Genomic DNA, 15,627 nt, shown 5'->3' on the forward strand with positions numbered 1-15,627 from the left:
AATGGAAGAAACCTGGACCGTTGAACTTTGGCGTTGCAACGGCTGCCCTGCCCAGACCAGTCCCAGACTGCCGGCCCGGCTCCGATGGTTAGTCGTGTCAATCGGAGAATGGAAATTAAAAGTGACAATCCACTCTATGCTGTAGGCCACAAGACAGCTTAGCGGCTCTTGCGTCATATTGCAAATGCGGAAGAAGGAGGGGATACAACGGATGATCTGGTTTTTGAATTGCCTCTTTGTTCCAGCAAAACGTATGCTGCTCTTGGTGCAACTAGGCAGTTTGATCCATACCTACTACCATATATATAAGGTATGCAAGTATTGTCCGGAGACATTCTTATTGGACACGACCAGCATACTGTCCATAGCATGGTGTTATTGAAGTAAAAGATTCTTAGCATCTACTATCCGTATGAACATACACTCAAGCAACCCTTTTGATACTCTTCTTCATGGCTTAGCGATGCCAAGTCCACAATGAAAGCAACAGTTGCGTCCCGTCGTGCCCTTGCACCTTGAACCCTAACCCATGACATTGCTATCCCTTATCGCAGCTTATCAGTTTGCCGCTGACCTTGTCGTTGTCGCGGGGTAGTATTTTTGGAACCTCCTTGATAGACCTCAACAATATCTTTCCACCAATATCTTCCTTCCCCCTGAGCATTTCCATATAGGTCTCTAGCCTAGCCACTCATTTGGTAGTTTCGTGTATCTCTCCATCGGTTATCGTCATCGCTATTGCAAACATGGCTGAGAAGATTTCGGTCCTTTTCGTTTGCCTGGGCAACATCTGTAGATCGACCATGGCTGAAGGCGTCTTCCAAGCCATGGCAAAGAAGGAGCCGTACAAGGACCTGGTTGCCGATATTGATTCTTGCGGAACGGGTATGTCTCTCTCGATGATGTCGCCCTCTGTGTCGTCTCCAGCAACCCTAACCACACTATCTTTCTTTGACCAGGTGGGTACCACATTGGTGAAGGACCAGATGACCGCACCATGTCCACCCTCGAATCTCATGGTATCACTGACTATGTGCATGCGGCACGCAAGGTAAGGCTCGGTCTATCGATCGGCGGGCTCGGGCATCGTTTCTAATCGCTGTTGAAGGTGAATGCGTCTGATTTCGACAAGTTTGATTACATCTTCGCCATGGACCGTGCCAACCTCTCCGACCTCCAACGTATCCAGCAACGCAAATCGAACAGCAAGGCCAAAGTGATGCTTTTCGGAGAGTACTCGGGAACCGGCAAGGCCGAGGTGATCAGTGACCCCTACTATGGTGGGCAGCAGGGTTTCGAGAAGGCGTATGAACAGGCGACCCGTTTCTCGACCAATTTCCTCAAGGAAGTCTTCCCTGACGTTAACTAAGCCCTAGCTTTGATCGGTTCTTTGCTGTCGAGCCAAGTGTCGTGGTGTCGTGTTTTCGCCCATGGATAGACAAATGATACCATTTCTGGATTGATTGCTTATTGACGTTGTGTCCTCCTCGTCTCAACCCCATGCGCTACCACGCTGCAACTTCCATCCCTGTTCCTGCATTCACTTCACGCACCGGTGTGCTCGTCATGTCGGTCCTGGAAAATCGATACTTCGGATGGGGGGCTGAAGGTCCTGCTAGTCTTGCCCTTCCAGTGATTTGCAGAGCAGGGCAACAGGTCTACTTATACATATTCTGATCCATTCTCGCACGCTTCAAGATTCAAAAGGATGTCTTGCTGATCGCCTCATTATCTCGTAATATGACCAGACAAAGCTTGAAGCGAGGTCTTCGGGAATCGCCTTCAACTCTTCGGCACTGCATTAATCCGGAATGGTGCCATCTGGCACCCTACACCATGCCATTTTGAGAGGTGCGTCAGCCCTACGACCAATTTCAGTGGCCCACGACCGGCAGGCCGCCCGGCAGAGTGGTTCTGGATGAGACCAACCCCTGGGAAACGTTGGAAGGATTCAAATGGGAAGCATACTACCTCGGTAGTTGTCCACTGTGAAGAGATCAAGCTCAGCAGCAGCAGCGTCGTTGACGCAGCTCGGTCGGGTTGAAAGAGGTGGTGATCTTCCCAACAGATAGTACGCCGTACCCCTCTCGGCCGGATTAGTCTGAGCACTGCTATTCGGCGAGGACCGACGATACGAGCAAACCAACAAGGCTTGGAGCTGTCGGTTTGGACCAGTTGCGAAGAACCCTAGACACCACCGTCATTTCATGATGTCGACGAAGAAGAAGCAGGCAACCTTGAGCGCTTCAGGCGGCTTTTGAAACCCCATTTCTTCGTCTCCCTCTACCCACTTCGTTCTGACAAACAGACCCATTTTGGATGAGAACTTCTTCTGCTTGGATTCATGCGAGAGGCGAGGTTTCTCGCGCGCGCGTACTGAAGCACACTGCAAGTCAGCTTGATTAGCGCCTGGACTTCCTGACAGGGGCTGCTCAAAGTATGTATCTCTCCACAGCACTTTGGCTGGAGAGTGACATGCCCAGTGTGTCAGTGTCTGGAAAGCAGCGGCCGCCGACGGGTGATTGTGGGGATTCGAAGCCCCAGAACCCCGCCGGCCCCCATTTTTGTGCTTTTCACCAAGCATTCCTTGTCATTTGTCACGCCAACCGGCAGCCGAGCTTGCAAGCCAGGGTCGCATCTCAGCCCCTCCATCTGCGGCGCTGCCTTGCATTACTCCTTTCTCCATCAAAGGACGGTTGCGGACGCCTTAAATACCAGACTCACATCGGGCTTCGAAGCCAGACGTTTCTGGGCTGCCTCCTCCTTCTACCCTTCTACTCCCTCCTCCACTCTTGGTCCCTTGGATCCCTCTGCCCCGCTACCTACCTGACCTCCCCGGTTCGGCCCCTTTCCGTCGCAAACTGTCGTTCCTCAGCTCGAAACTTGCTCTCCCACTGCTTCCTTCCCATCCCGTCCCACACTCGGCCTCCCGTCTTTTGTGTGTTGCCTGACTGGCTTTGTCCGTGCCTATCGATAGCTGCTTACCTGCCCCTCCTTTTTTTTGGGTCCCTCCCCGCATCGTTGAGCTCCATCGCCTTTCCCGCCAGCATTTCCCCAGACCGTTCAGGCATAAATATCCATCATGGGCGATCTCCAGGGCCGTAAGGTGTTCAAGGTGTTCAACCAGGACTTCATCGTCGATGAAAGATACACCGTGACCAAGGAGCTTGGTCAGGGCGCATACGGCATTGTCTGGTATGGCCATTCATATTGCCCTTCATTTTCTACGCCCAACAGCCAAACTGACCACTGCTGTCCTCTCCCATTCTAGTGCCGCGGTGAACAACCAGACCAACGAGGGTGTTGCCATCAAGAAGGTCACCAATGTGTTCAGCAAGAAGATTTTGGCCAAGCGCGCCCTGCGCGAGATCAAGCTCCTGCAGCACTTCAGGGGTCACCGAAATGTAAGCCCAGCAGACGCACAAGTCCACACACACTCCACGCAGAACGCTAGAAGACTGACATATCCTCCTTTTGATGACACAGATCACCTGCTTGTATGATATGGATATTCCCAGACCAGACAGCTTCAACGAGACATATCTTTATGAGGGTATGTGGCCACCACACTATTGTCTGTCCCCTTTGTCTCGAGACGATGCGCTGACACAGTTTGTGACCCGCAGAGTTGATGGAGTGCGATCTTGCCGCCATCATTCGTTCCGGCCAGCCTCTTACCGACGCCCATTTCCAGTCTTTCATTTACCAAATCCTCTGCGGTCTGAAATACATTCACTCAGCCAACGTTCTCCATCGCGATCTCAAGCCAGGAAACTTGCTTGTCAACGCCGACTGCGAACTGAAGATTTGCGATTTCGGTCTGGCGCGTGGCTTCTCGGTTGATCCCGAGGAAAATGCCGGGTACATGACTGAGTATGTCGCGACGAGATGGTACCGCGCGCCCGAAATCATGTTGAGCTTCCAGAATTACACCAAAGCTAGTAGGTTTGCCCCCTTGTCCTATGTCTGTAAAACGGGGAGCTGACTTCACGGCTTCTCATAGTTGACGTATGGTCTGTCGGCTGCATTCTCGCTGAGCTCCTTGGCGGTCGCCCCTTTTTCAAGGGTCGCGATTACGTCGACCAGCTGAACCAAATTCTCCACATTCTTGGTACCCCTAATGAGGAAACTTTGTCCCGCATCGGTTCCCCTAGGGCCCAGGAATACGTGCGGAATCTTCCTTTCATGGCCAAGAAGTCATTCCCTTCGCTCTTCCCTAACGCCAACCCGGACGCTCTTGACCTCTTGGACCGTATGCTTGCTTTCGACCCCTCTCGCCGCATCAGTGTCGAGGAGGCCCTCGAACACCCCTATCTTGCCATCTGGCACGACGCTAGTGACGAGCCCGACTGCCCAACCACTTTCAACTTTGACTTCGAGGTCGTCGATGATGTCAATGAAATGCGCAAGATGATCCTCAGCGAGGTTGTCAACTTCAGAGCCCAAGTCCGCACTGTCCCTGGCCAGGCGGGCTCTGCCGGTAACATCCAACAGGCGCCATCAAACGTCCCCATTCCTGCAGGTGGACCCGGCCAGCAGTGGACAGCCGAGGACCCAAGACCGATGGAGTACGGTAACCAAATGCAGGGTCTCGAGGCTGAGCTCGGAGGCAGATAGGAGGCTGTCTCTGATGTTTTAAGCACCGAGGGCGAGGATTGGGTGGTTATACCGCCCTTTGATCTTGCCAATGATGGTGGCCCGTGGGTGGCACTGCATCCGACTGATATGGTAACGGACATACATGAAAGGACACTGGAGTCGAAAGACATGCCGACCTTTCATTATGATGGAACGAGGATACAGGCCCCTGCTAAGCACAAGGCAGAGCTCCCTGTCCCTGACCACCTGGTACGAGAGAGGGCGTGGGAAAAGGAGAAGTGGAGGGCCTATAAGCAGCATCGCAAGGCTGTTGAAACGCTCATGATCAAATGTGGGTGCAGAAAAGCGCAAGGGTGTCATCATTTGGAAGCAGCGGTCAGATCTTATACTCGGTATGAGAAGGTGAGCTACCGTGGTGGCTCTACTCGATAACTCTGTCCAAGGAAGCGGACATGTTTATCTCGACAAGCTAAGCGATTCATGTGATAGCGCGGATTCTTTGTTTTAGTTATCTTTTTGTTTTGATCGCCGTATGTTGGATGGAAGACGGAAGAGGGGGGGGGGGTTCTTGAATACCTACAGAACAAGACAAGACCAGCGAGCGAGCTGGAGTTATAGTTTCTCATTTTAAAATGAAGAGGGTTTAATAAAGCACTAACGAGGGTTGACTGATGAGAATGTGTGCCCTGCCTCGAGACAAAAGTCTTGTGTGGCCATTGGGAACCTGAACAATGTTGTCGGGATGAAGCAGTCGTCATCGTCTAACATCTGGACCGTCTACAAGCAAACAAAACCAGATTTGTGCGAGGTAGCACATTGTCACGACTCCCATCCATTTCAGTAACATATCAACACGCAAACATCAAATCACAGAAGCACCAAGTCATGGTAGTAAAATCCCCAAAGAGCCTGAATTAAATATTCGACCTTGCCTTTTTGTCTTGAACAGCAAGGTCTTTTCCATCTCTATATATAGTACCCTAACCATCCTCCCCTTCAGTCATCGCCTGTCCGCCCACCGAATAAATCACCCAAGAAAAGAGGAACCAAAACCATCCATTTTGCAAAGGGTATACCCATGAGAAAGAAAAAACAACCGCCCGGAAATATTGTTGAAAAATGTGTAATATGCAAAGTATTAAATGAGTGAATGAGAACTTGCAAAGTGTGGTGGTGGTGTTGGTGATAGTGGTGTATGTGAGATGAGATAAGGTATATGTATCGTCACGGCGCTGGTAGTTTGTATTTGTGATGTTGTTTTGTGAGTGTGTATGTATGGTGGTGTGGTAGGACTGGTTAGATAGGTATTTTTGGGAGAGCGGCACGGGTTGAGGTATGGTCGTTGGGGAGAGAACCAACCAACACACCCAAACCGGGAGAAAATACGGCAAAGGATGGAAGCTCACTCGGCTTCCATCCATCCCGTCTAACCCACGCTCCTTCTCCCCCCACCACCAAGATCCAAATCCGGGCGGTTCAGATCCTTCCAAGATGTCCAATTTCATTCGACACACGGAATTATCGAGAAACAGCTTAGAAGAACCAGTAAAAGGTGGTGTAAGGAACGCTGTGCACACCGACACCAGCAACATCGCACTTTTGCCCCACGCCACCGGCTGTGATGACACGGTAAACCTGGGTGATCCCACTCGAGAGGCCCTTCCCGCTGTCTCCAAGCTGGAGCCAGGCCACGGCCCCAGTCTTGAGAGGGCCCTTGTCAGCGTTGGCAGGGGCATCCACATTATCCAACTTTGTCACACTGGCCTTGAGCCCGACCCGGTTGAGGTCGAACATCGGGGTGCTGCTGATGTCGAAGTAGTGATGGCCAAGATACTCGGCGATGGGAAAACCGAGCAGTTTCAGGTCCTCCTCCTTGGGGAATGGCGCTGTGGCATGAGCACCATACTTGGTTCCCGCGAGCTTGTTGAGAGTCAGAGGCTTGAGGAGAAGCGCAGAGGGGATCCTATCCCAGAGTGCTTTGGCAATGCCGGTCTTTGGCGTTCCTGGGGCGTACTTTGTCACGTCGTAGAGAATAGCAACGGCACCATCGGCCTTAGGGGCAGAGGTGGTGTCGACGCATGTGTAATTTTGGATACCATGGCCGACGGCAATCTTCTTGAGGGTGAAACTCGGTGGTGGTGAGGGGAGTTCTCGGGCACCTGTCTCTAGTTAGCCTCCCGGATCCCTTTCTCTGTCATTTCGATCCAGGTTCTGTGGTACTTACCTCCAGTCTTGGGAAGAGTTGGTACAAATGTCGGTTGGCATGGGGCAGCATATGCTACTGTGGCCATCGCGGCAAGAAGTATCGACTTGACTGACACCATTTTGTCTGTGGATATGAAACTAGGGCTTTGATGCTTCCGGAGCAGAATATGTCGTTGAAATGAATCGAGTCCAGTAAGACAGAAAAGTATTAGACGATTGAACCGGACCGGGAAAAGAAACAGAAAAGGAGATGGGAAAGAGATGATGATTGTGGTGTTGTCCAAGAGGCGGGATACGAAGCTCTTTTATCTTTTCCTCTGGCTGAATATCGGAAACTCCTCCACAAGGCTGTTCGGTGCTGAGTCGAAGGGGGACTTTGGATGCTGTGCTGACCCGAAAGGCACGGTCGAGGCAGGGAAGGTGAGGTTGGTAGAGAGCCAGGGTAGCAGTCAAGCAGGAGGAAGGCGTGGGATAAAGAGAAAAAGAGGTCAGAGAGTTTCTGCAGGGCTGGTTTGTGTTTTGTACCTACCTCATCCATGGGGGAACTCCTGCCTCCTCCCCCCATCCCCCATCCATCCATCGCTTGTACGGCAAGTCCCATGTAGGAAAGTCACCCACCTGCCTAGGACAAGAGAGAAACAGAAGGGAAAGAGCGTGCAGTGTAGGACAGGGATGCGGGAAAGTACAGGCGGCACGGAGGTACGTACCGGGCGCCATCTTTGGTATCTCAGTCGGCTGGGAAGGTAGGAACGAGTGCCCCGTCGGCAAGGGTGTGGAAGCTTGTGCGGCGGCAGGCGGCGTCCCACCGTTTATTAAGGTACCAACCTCGACAGGGGCCAGTCGTGCACGAAATGGTGTCGTCCTTTTTGAGATCAATACTGCAACCTACGGAGAAAGGCCTACTACCTAGGTAAGGTAACTCGCGGCTTGGATATTTTGTCCATTCGGCCTGCCATTGTTGCCGCTTTGACTTCCTAAGCTTCCCCAGACTCTTCAACCGCCCGAGTACCTTGTATTGATTAACAGACTCTGATAAAGAAGGCGGGGCAATTTCCATCTCCCGCCAGACTGTTATGGTACAGGCGCTTGGCCTTGACAACGGGCCTCATTCAGCAGAAGCTGGTTTGGACGCCCGTTGCAGGTGAGATGAGTGGTCTGGGGACATGTCAGGCGGCAGCAAGCCTCTAAAATGTCAACGGAGGTTCAAGCAAAAACCTGATGACAGCCGCGCCATTGATACCACCCGGGAGAATCATTCTCTCCCGGCCGAAAGGCTTGATGATCATGGCCAATCCATATCTTTTTCGTGGACGTGGCTACCGAGACATACATAAGTCCATGATGCCTGACGAGTGAAGAAGTGGGAGTGAGAGTGCGACTGCGGGATTGCACAAGCGACCCGACCATCGAAAGCTGCGCGGCTAACTCGTTGGCTTGGCTCTTGGCAACGACGTGGTTTAACCTTGTATGGCATGGTCGAATCGTCTTCCCGCTGTAACCCTGCCACCTGCCCAGATCGATCATCATCCAACACGACATCCTACAACCAAAGAAAGGCTCACCCTAACCCTGAGCTTATGGGTAGCCGGAGAAAGCTCTCTTGATATTCATGAATGAGGTGTGCCTTGGGGAGGCTTGAGGAGTTGGTCACTTGCGTTGGTGAGACAGAACTGATCTGTGTACTGGGGATGTGGTCCTTGCTGCTGGTCCGTGCTGCTGACAGGAGGAGTTAGCTTTGAGCTTGTTCAGATCATCACCAAAGAAACCATCTCATGTCACCCCTCACTTCCAGATTTCTGTTTTCGTCTTCGTGCTGCATCAGAGCCCAAGACACTCGCCGGTTTCTGAAACATTCTCACCAGCACACTGGGGAGGCATATTCTGTGTCACTGTCTCAAAGATATGATCTTCCCCTTCGGCAACGCACCCCGCAGACTTGCAGCTGCACGATGGCACGGCCCCACGCCCCGCTTGCGAAACAACAGCCTCGACCAGGTTTGCATCTTCTGAATTCCACGAGTATTCTTCCGCCGATCCGATCTGTGACTGGTCTTCGTCGTGTTTTCTAGGGCTTCGGGTTCTGCTCTTGAGATCTCATTCAGAAAACAAGAAACTAATCCCAATTTTAGGACGGAAGCCGGAACGGACATGCTCAAATCTGATCTCACGCACCGAAATGCATCTCAGAGGATGTCGTCTGACGCACCCTCTCATGGCTGACCACTGAATAACTAATCGTATACACACACACGGCTTTGGGGCTCACCAACAGCCTGCAAGTAGCTAGACCATCGGCAGAGCTTAACAATCTGGTTGTCAAAATCCCCCGGGGCCGTGGGGTAGTTGCGGCGTGAGTTTCTTCGTGAGGGGCGGCGCAGGGCGACCACCTCGAGAAGCAAGCAACCCCTTTCTCCGACCAACTGGGACCCTGCGTCTGCAGCTAGGGGAGCTGCAACAGTGGCACAGGATGTCCATACGGACACCACAAAACCGCACAAGGCTCGACAGCTTTATCATCAGCCGCAAACATATGATTGTCAATTCTAAATTCAAGAGTGCTATCGCACGCAGCAGAGACTCCCGACACCGTGGAAAAGAAGCCATGGCCAGAAGCAATGCTATCGATACAAAGTTCTGTCTTTGTGCCTCTCTCCAACTCACCGGGGGTTGTATCTCGCGTTTTGAAGCCACAACTCTCAAAGTCAATTTCTCGCCATATCCAACCTCGGATCCTCAACACCCTCTTTTTACACAGACTCTGTCGGTAATATTTTGCATGTCCGCAGAGATGTTTCCTTCTGCACGTGAGCGATTTTGTTTCGTTTCAAGTCTGTGAGTAAAGTTTCTTGTTTCAATCTCCTGATTGTTTACGCACTGACATCAAGGGGTAAAGTCGCCGACGGATCACTCTTGATAAACCCCCCGCTGCGTTTAGAACTTCGAGCTGGGGGCGCAGTTTAACATCCAGAAGACATCATTGTTGGCTCGCCTGCAAACACGAGTTCTCTGAAACAGCTCTCTGCGATGTGCCTACCACCTGCTCCTTAGCTCAACATGCTTCTTCATCCATCGCAGGAAAGCCCGAGTAACTTCCAGCCCTTCACCGAGAGGCCGCACTCACATTGATGAATAACCAGTTCTCGGTTACAAGTGCACTGACCTCTCGTTTCAATTCTTCAGAGGGGAAGAGAATACAGTACTGTGCCGCAACCCCACGGTGCGGCTTTCCAGAACAGGCTTCTCACTCGCCTCTTGGATGTCTGCATGTGGTCATGGCCATTTTCTCGGACTTCGACCAGCCATTCTCCTATTCGCTAGCTGGTTGCGAGGATCCAGCACATACAGGCACCGCTCAGATGCTCGCCGTCACTCTCCTTGTAGGATTCCTACAAAAGTGGTGCAACCAGATGCCAGCCGACTGACTAATCGCTACACCACCACAACACACGCAGATGAACTTGCTTATATCGCTTACAATCGAAAAACATTTACAAATACTACCGCAGTGCAGATGCCAATGCGATCAGTCAATATTCCAAGCATTGCAGGATTACACAACTTTAGCTAGTGGCGCAAGTCTGACCAATGGCGGAGATATTGGCTGCATTGCGGGCGCTTAGAAGCGCGGTCAACTGCAGTAGTCGTCCGATTTCTGTTGGCACCAACCCATCGCCAAAACGGGGAGCTTTGCCGCAGAACCGCGATATCAATTCTTGATGGGGCAAACTGGGCATCTCTGCTTCTTCTGCCCTTCCATCGTAGGCGTCCAAGTTGCTCCAGGGATCGCTTCCTGCATGTGACAATGTTTCTTTGCAGCTACGGATCCTTCGCATCCGGCGGTGAGGGTGACCAGTTTCTTTTTTCTTGGTGACACTTTACACCTCACTGCTTCGCAAGTTGAGGAATCGATAGCCAACATGTATTACAGCGGCAGAGGAGACTCTTAATTGGTCTGTTGGCGCGGTGCCTCGTCTATCGTGTTTTTGAGGAGAGGATTAGCCGACCCGCGCGCCGGCCCGCCCTCTTCCTTTTCTTTATCTCCCTGTCGATATTGAAGGTTCTATGCAGATATGCTGTGAGGAGCTCTCCCCATTGGGGCCTGTATCTGTGTTGCTCACCATGAGCCCGGTGTTGATGCTCACATGACATTGAGCTCCTGCATCCTGGATGGCACTGGGTGAACTTTTGGTTTGGTGGGTGTTGGGCCCGATGCAGTTTGCCTACCTACTGATAATAGGAGCTATTGGTGGCCACGTCACTGATATGCGGCTTGCCCTACCTATATTCCAGACTCTTTGCCTTGGAGGCAGTGCAGAACAGAAGAAAACCATCCTCTTCACTGTCTCTTGATCTCTGTAGAAGTGGCCGTGTGAATCGCAATAGCCAGAAACTGATCCCACGACTACGGAGCCGAAACAAGCAGTAACCCTTACAGCTGGATGCGGGTAGCTTGATAGGTAGTTTTTGGGGTCATTGATCCTGCCGTTCGTAGCACAAGACGCGCCTGAGGCTTGAGGGAAGGATCAAGTAGCGGTTGTATCAGATACTTGTGATACTTGAAGCCGGGGGCATGGGGGAAACGGTGGGTCGACGGTGGATGTTCAGGCATCCTTATTGATAGCCCAGCATGTGTCTGCCATTGTTTATTGTGAGGAGGCACAGTACATCATGTCTCGTGCTTTGCAATGTAAGTATTTAGCGTTCATGGGATCTGGTAGATGTGGGTGTGGGTGGCTGCGAGGGAGACACCTCTTTGGAGATTCTTCATCGCCGCTGTGGGTTGGAGGGTGGCAGCAAGTTCTGGATGAGACTAGATTCTCTCAGCTGGGTCCAGAAGAGTGAAAGCGTTCGAAGGAGGGAGTTAACATCTAGTAGCCCCCCCTCAACGGGCAGGCAGCTCTCAGATAAGACCTCTTTAACATTGCGGGAATACTCAGTCGTCCATTCTGGTGGCCGCTGTAAACAGGGCTGTGCCAGCTACGAGCTTTATCCAAGGCAGCAAGCCTTCTCGTCCAACGTAGCTTCAACATCCTCCTCAAGGCTGGATTGTTGTCCTTGACAACCAACCAGCCATACAGATAGCCGCCTAGACGCGCCTACATGTTGGAGAACCAAGGCAAGGGATGGTCGATCGTGTGGCTAGGCGCCCCAACAGCATCATTCACATCGACATCCGATGGCTAGCTGGTGTATGGTGCGTTGGCGTGTGCTGATGAGCGCGGGGGTCCTGCAGATTTGATCCTTAAACCATGTTCTGGGGTGGATGAGAAAGGCTATCAAGTTCTGGGGAGAGATCGTCATGCTTGGTCCCTCTGGCAGACACACAGATGATCACGGCCTGCAATAGGTATGCTCCCTCATAGGATATCGGTACCTGGGGGGATTCTTTGTTGGCCGACTTTTACTCATGTGAGATGCAGTTCGCGACATGCGGCACGCGGCAAAGTCGAGGCCGGTTGATAGGGCTGTTATTTACTCGAACATCATTTGTCTATCTCAAAAGATTGAGAGTCTCTTATCAAGATGCTCTGACCTTGCGTGATGTATCTTGGCTTTCATGTCATGTGCCTGCTGTTCTCGTAACCCGATGCAGCACGAGAGAGAACTCCAAAGGTATTTCGCTAGCAACAGTGGGAGAATTTTAGGTGGACGAACACCACAAGTAGTTGACTCTCTGTTTACAGCAAGACTTGCATGTGTTTACGTTGAAGTTGTTGCGCCAAATCCCGTGGTTGTTCACATGGTGTCCTACATGTGGCCCTCCATGTACACATCGCTATTCTTCGTGACCAACTACACCCCCATGCCCAAAGCTTGGCGGGGAGATTTGAGAACCCCGGACTTGAAATGTCTCTTGTATTCCCTAGGCTGACTATGGAGAAGTGGTGAGCTATGCGCAGGCAGGTGAGGCACCCGCGGGGGCGTTGCCCAGTGATCCGTCTGAACAGATTACCACAGCGAAAAGCTTACCTAAGTTAGAGGCTTCAGGCCATGCGTCAAGAGGTTTTGAGTCTAGGACTGTAAGGCAGTGGCCATTACCCAACACCACTTAGTAGTCACTCAATACTCGAAGCCATTCAGGGGCACTCAAGGGTTGTTTACAGTGACCGGTCAGCGACCCACCAGTGAGACTTACACGGCAACCAGAGCTCCATTAACCCGAACCCCTCTGCCCCAACAACACTCAAGTAAACCCACCTTGCCCCGAAGAACAATGAAAATTATGCAAGTTATCTCAACAACTTGTTGGTTGACGCAATAGAAAATGAACAGAGATTCTAGAACTTTTGGTGAAATCCAACGGAAATGGGCCAAATAACTGTCCGACGCCCGTAGCAAGGATGGTGTAAAAACCGAACCTCGGTTCATGCTGATTGCCTGATTGGCCAATGCCCTGAAAAGCAACCCCACGTCTGTCTTATCAGCTGCAGAGAATGTCTTATTGATCAACTCACCTTCAGTCCCAAGCCTTCGGACGCGACACGCACTCGACGAACAGATCAGGCAGCCCGATCCGATCAAAATCCACACCTCCACACGTCACTGAACGGTCGCCAGGAAGACCCTACCTCCTTTCCGGTATTTTCGGCCTCGAACCCCTGTACGAGAACGTCAACAAAAAAAAGTCCCCGTTCAATGATATAAAGCCCTTGCCCGGCCCTGCCGTGGGCCGCAATGGCAGTCGACGTAGTCCAGTCAGTCTTTTTCGCTGCCTCTAAGTGCAGCAACACTCTTTTCTGCTTCGGACGATACATCTTCGTGTGGGCGATCGCCTTGTTCTTCATTCTTGCCGGCGCGCTGCGATATCGGCTCTCTTCGCTATTCCCCAGGAACGGAATTTCTACGGAACATAAGAAAGCGTGATTTTGTGACGGAGAAACCGAAATGGCTGTCGGAACGCTCTCTCTCTTTTTCCCCGTCTTCATCCCAGCCGCCACAGCGGGATTGGTCTATGCTGGTCACCGCGCAACTTACTTCGACTGGAGGGCGATCTTGACCGAGTTCCTCACGGGACCTGGTCGGACAAGTCGGATCCTACTTCTGCTGTTTTTGGGTCTCAACTGGAAGAGCTTGCCCCTTGGGTGGACGGTATGTATCTCGCGATATTACCTGGTGACACCAAGCTGACATTTGCGCCGCTAGGTTCGGATCTTCCATTCCTTCATTTTCCACTTCGCGCGTCGCCCAAAGACTCTTCCTCAGCGCGCCCTCTTCCACTACAGCGTTACCTCCTCTCGTACCTCTCTCCTCGAAACCGACTACAACTTCCACAAGTCCAACTCGACCTACTTTGCCGATGTTGACGTTTCGCGTTCCCACCTGGTCACTCATCTGCTGGGTCCATCCATGCCAATCATTGGCGACAACGAGAAGAACAAGCTGGTTCTGGACAAGGATGGCAAGGTGATTAAGGGGAGCTTTGGCATAGGCCTGGGAGCTGTCTTTTGCTCTTTCCGCCGCGAGATTGGCCCCATGCAAGGTTACGAGATGTGGAGCAGAATCGTGAGTTGGGATCGCAAGTGGCTTTACATTGTGACGCACTTTGTTGTCAAGGGCAAGGTCAAGCCTACCAGCTGGGACGGCAGGTGGAAGGGTCCGACACGTAGCAAGATCCAAAAGGCCGAGGATGGGTCGGCCGTGGAGGAGCCGGATTGGAGCAAGTACATTCACGCCACTGCCATCAGCAAGTACGTGTTCAAGCTAGGGCGCTTCACCATTCATCCTTCGATCATGATCCAGGCTGGTGGCTTGTTGCCCGAGAGACCAGGTGGCTGGAGAGGTGGTGAGGATGACTGCGGAGACCTGGTTGACTTGGGAGAGATCGATGCTGAGGGCGAGTGGGACTGGAAGAAGGTTGAGACTGAGCGGAGAAAGGGTCTGGATTATGCTAATCACTTTGGGGCGTTGGACGGCACGAATCTTTTGTTTGATGGTGGCGAGGATGGCGCTATTGGCAACTTCCCTATTGGTTAAGGGTAAAAGATTTAGAAGGGTGGTATTTGGATGCTTCGAAGGCGAAAGAGACATGATACCCATTTTTGTGTAAGGAGTTCAGAGATGGTATTGTTTAGATTTGAGAGACAGCGCGCTAGCAGGTGCTCGCAGCGGCTGATGTCTGTGGCAAGAGATGCCAAAATACATCATTATTCTATGGCAGGGGTTCAGCTAACAATGTTGACATTGTTACGCTGACATCGTCTTTTCTTTGCAAGCCACAAATCCATCTTTGCTCGCACCACTGTGGGTGATCAAGCCCTCGACCACGCCATCGTCATCGAAAATCAGGCGGTCGGGCCCTGGAGGACCAGAGGTGTATATGTCACCTGGCATGATGGGATACTCGAAATAGGGAGGCCCTGTGACAAAGTCGAAGGCCTCGAGGTTCTTGAACTGGTGGGGATAGTAGCCTGTATACACGCGGTTGAGCTAAAAAAAAATTGCATGTACTATAGTCAAAAGAAAAGATTCGAGACAGCCCGAAAACCACGTACCGACATAGCTAGGGTCATGGAGCAGAGCGTATCCCAAGGCAATGGCGCGGGAGACATCCGAAGAGTTATACGTATGAGCGCTGCAGCTCCAGGTTGTTGTGTTTATGTCGCCTGTGGTCACTAGGATTTGGTGACCAAGTGGTGAGGCAATGGCTGGTAGGGCTGAAACATGGGCGAGAATGGAGAGAAAGAGCCATATGGTGTTAGCTGATGTGGGGGTAGGGTGGTGAGTGCTGAGGCCCAAACGGCCCACGATTAGCAACTCACCTTGATCATTTCGAACTAGATGAGTTTTTTGACATCGATATTCTGTTTCAAAAAGCAAAAAGCC

The 15,627-nt window shown here is 51.8% G+C and overlaps 4 protein-coding genes across 4 annotated transcripts; 3 read left to right on the top strand and 1 right to left on the bottom strand.

Moving 5' to 3' along the window:
* The first annotated feature begins 606 nt into the window (after positions 1-606).
* stp1 (Low molecular weight phosphotyrosine protein phosphatase) lies at positions 607-1,490 on the top strand. The gene is made up of 3 exons (XM_062877067.1): positions 607-885; positions 960-1,051; positions 1,109-1,490. The coding sequence occupies exons 1-3, from the start codon at positions 747-749 to the stop codon at positions 1,367-1,369; spliced, it is 492 nt and encodes a 163-aa protein (XP_062735721.1). The 5' UTR covers positions 607-746; the 3' UTR covers positions 1,370-1,490.
* Positions 1,491-1,958: 468 nt separating this feature from the next.
* Positions 1,959-5,524, top strand: tmk2 (mitogen activated protein kinase 2). Its single transcript, XM_062877068.1, has 5 exons — positions 1,959-3,195; positions 3,272-3,404; positions 3,487-3,553; positions 3,627-3,941; positions 4,004-5,524. The coding sequence occupies exons 1-5, from the start codon at positions 3,083-3,085 to the stop codon at positions 4,615-4,617; spliced, it is 1,242 nt and encodes a 413-aa protein (XP_062735722.1). The 5' UTR covers positions 1,959-3,082; the 3' UTR covers positions 4,618-5,524.
* On the bottom strand, positions 5,488-7,567 carry QC761_213350 (uncharacterized protein). The gene is made up of 2 exons (XM_062877069.1): positions 6,824-7,567; positions 5,488-6,758 (listed from the first exon to the last, which is right to left on the bottom strand). Exons 1-2 carry the CDS (start codon positions 6,921-6,923, stop codon positions 6,133-6,135), a joined length of 726 nt encoding a protein of 241 aa, XP_062735723.1. The 5' UTR covers positions 6,924-7,567; the 3' UTR covers positions 5,488-6,132.
* A 5,697-nt stretch (positions 7,568-13,264) lies between these two features.
* On the top strand, positions 13,265-14,965 carry QC761_213360 (uncharacterized protein). The gene is made up of 2 exons (XM_062877070.1): positions 13,265-13,893; positions 13,948-14,965. Exons 1-2 carry the CDS (start codon positions 13,690-13,692, stop codon positions 14,776-14,778), a joined length of 1,035 nt encoding a protein of 344 aa, XP_062735724.1. The 5' UTR covers positions 13,265-13,689; the 3' UTR covers positions 14,779-14,965.
* Positions 14,966-15,627: the final 662 nt, after the last annotated feature.

This window comes from Podospora bellae-mahoneyi, chromosome 2 (genome assembly GCF_035222275.1).
Source record: "Podospora bellae-mahoneyi strain CBS 112042 chromosome 2, whole genome shotgun sequence".
In the NCBI taxonomy this organism is placed as follows: domain Eukaryota; kingdom Fungi; phylum Ascomycota; class Sordariomycetes; order Sordariales; family Podosporaceae; genus Podospora; species Podospora bellae-mahoneyi.